At 49.9% G+C, this 1,668-nt stretch overlaps 1 protein-coding gene across 1 annotated transcript in view; it reads right to left on the bottom strand.

The window, feature by feature from the left end:
* Aldh1l1 (aldehyde dehydrogenase 1 family member L1) overlaps positions 1-1,668 on the bottom strand; it is a 47,919-nt gene that overhangs the window by 37,656 nt on the left and 8,595 nt on the right. Inside the window, exons 4-5 of the mRNA XM_029478231.1 lie at positions 1,508-1,665; positions 993-1,158 (exon numbers count right to left, since the gene is read on the bottom strand). Coding sequence (XP_029334091.1) covers positions 993-1,158; positions 1,508-1,665 — 324 coding nt within the window. The remainder of the gene's footprint in view (positions 1-992; positions 1,159-1,507; positions 1,666-1,668) is intronic.

Here is a 1,668-nt window from a genome sequence, read left to right as displayed (position 1 = left end):
ATGTTTAATAACCAGTTGACTGCCCAGAAGGCTGGGAAAGGACATGGTAAATAGCCTGGTGACATTTGTGCTATGCTATCTATGTGGCTGGGACCACACCACATCCATCCCCAGACCCTTATCATGAACTTGCTTTCCCTCAATCAATCTACAGAACCCATCTTTATGACAGGTGTCACATGTACTTTACAAAGCAGGGTTTTGCTGTAGTCATGTCTTAAGCTTTTATTGTACACATGGGATTGAATTAAATATCACCAGGAAATCTTTTTTCACCAAATTGTGCTGTTCTTAAATATGCCTAAAATAAACATGAAGTGTGAACCAACACTGGCTACTGAGTCATACTGAACCCAATTTCCTTCTTGCCTGTCTTGGATGGACACTCTACAGGCCCTGATGTTCACAGAGTCCCCCACAAACCAGAGTATTCCTGTTGCTCAGGCCAACAACTGAGTCAGCATAACCACATGACCCCAGGATGTCCAATCAGAGTCTTCCCTGATCTTCCAGCCATATATCTTGGAGAAATGGGGTTTCTCACCCCATGGACTAGGGGACTGAAAGCTTAGACATAGGAGTCAAGGATCTTTCATGTCACNCAGGACATCTGACCTGAGGATAAAATGAACTAAACAGAAAAAGGACCAAATTGAGATGTGAGATTCCAAAGACTTAGAGGCTTTTGGATTCAACCACACCTGGCCCACCCTGTGTCTGGACTTGTCTAGTCAATGACTCCAACCAAAGTGCCCTTTTAGGCTAACACCCTCTTGAGTTGGGCTCTGCCTACTCTGCCCACAGTTCCTTCACGTTCATCATCCCATCCCTTTGAGGTCCTAAAGAGTGAGTACCCTCGTTCACGAGTCCTGAAATTGGGTGTGTGTGCCTGGCCAATGGGGATCAGGAAGGGCAGTGGAGCCAAGAGTCTAGAGACTGGGTCAGCGCAGGTATGTGATGGGAGGGCAGGNGTGGCCAGCCTTCAGCCTTACCATCCCTTTGATGCCCTCGGGGAAGAGGAAACGGTTGTACAGCGTGCTCACGGTGTCATCTGGAAGCACGTCACACTCCTTCTGCAGCAGAAGGTCACCGGTGTCCAGACCNTCATCAGCCCAGAAGATAGTGAAGCCTCCTCTCTTATCTCCATGAATGAGGGTCCTGGAAGATACAAGGAAAGTATCAGTCTGATAGAAAGTGTCACAGAGGATACACTGGGAGCTGGCCCCTGGCCCCTGCCACTCTTGGGAGTGGTCTATCTCCTCCCATAGGAGGCTGACACCTCCTCCTATAGAAAGGGAAGAAAAGAAACAGCGTTTATGATCTCCAACCATGTGTGTGCACCACACCTGACAAGCATGCTGTCTTAACACACTCCCCTACTGTGGTTCAGGGAGACACACNGCAGGGCAGGGTAGGCATCAGCACCATGCACTTGACTGCCCCAGAGAGATGGTTCAGGCTGAGGAAGGGTGATTGCCAGGCAAATTGGGGGTGGATTCCATCTTACCAGTTGATGGCTGAAGCCCCTCGGTGCCTGGGCAGCAGAGACGGATGGTAGATGATGGAGCCATGCCGTGGGGCATTGATGACCTCCATGGGTATGAACTGGCTGCAGAAGGGGAGCACGTTGAGTTCTGCACCCAGAGCCTGGTATTTGGCCACCACCTC

Source organism: Mus caroli, chromosome 6 (assembly GCF_900094665.2).
Source record: "Mus caroli chromosome 6, CAROLI_EIJ_v1.1, whole genome shotgun sequence".
NCBI classification, from domain to species: domain Eukaryota; kingdom Metazoa; phylum Chordata; class Mammalia; order Rodentia; family Muridae; genus Mus; species Mus caroli.
The sequence above is the reverse complement of the archived record's forward strand: the minus strand, read 5'-3'. Positions and strand labels throughout refer to the sequence as shown.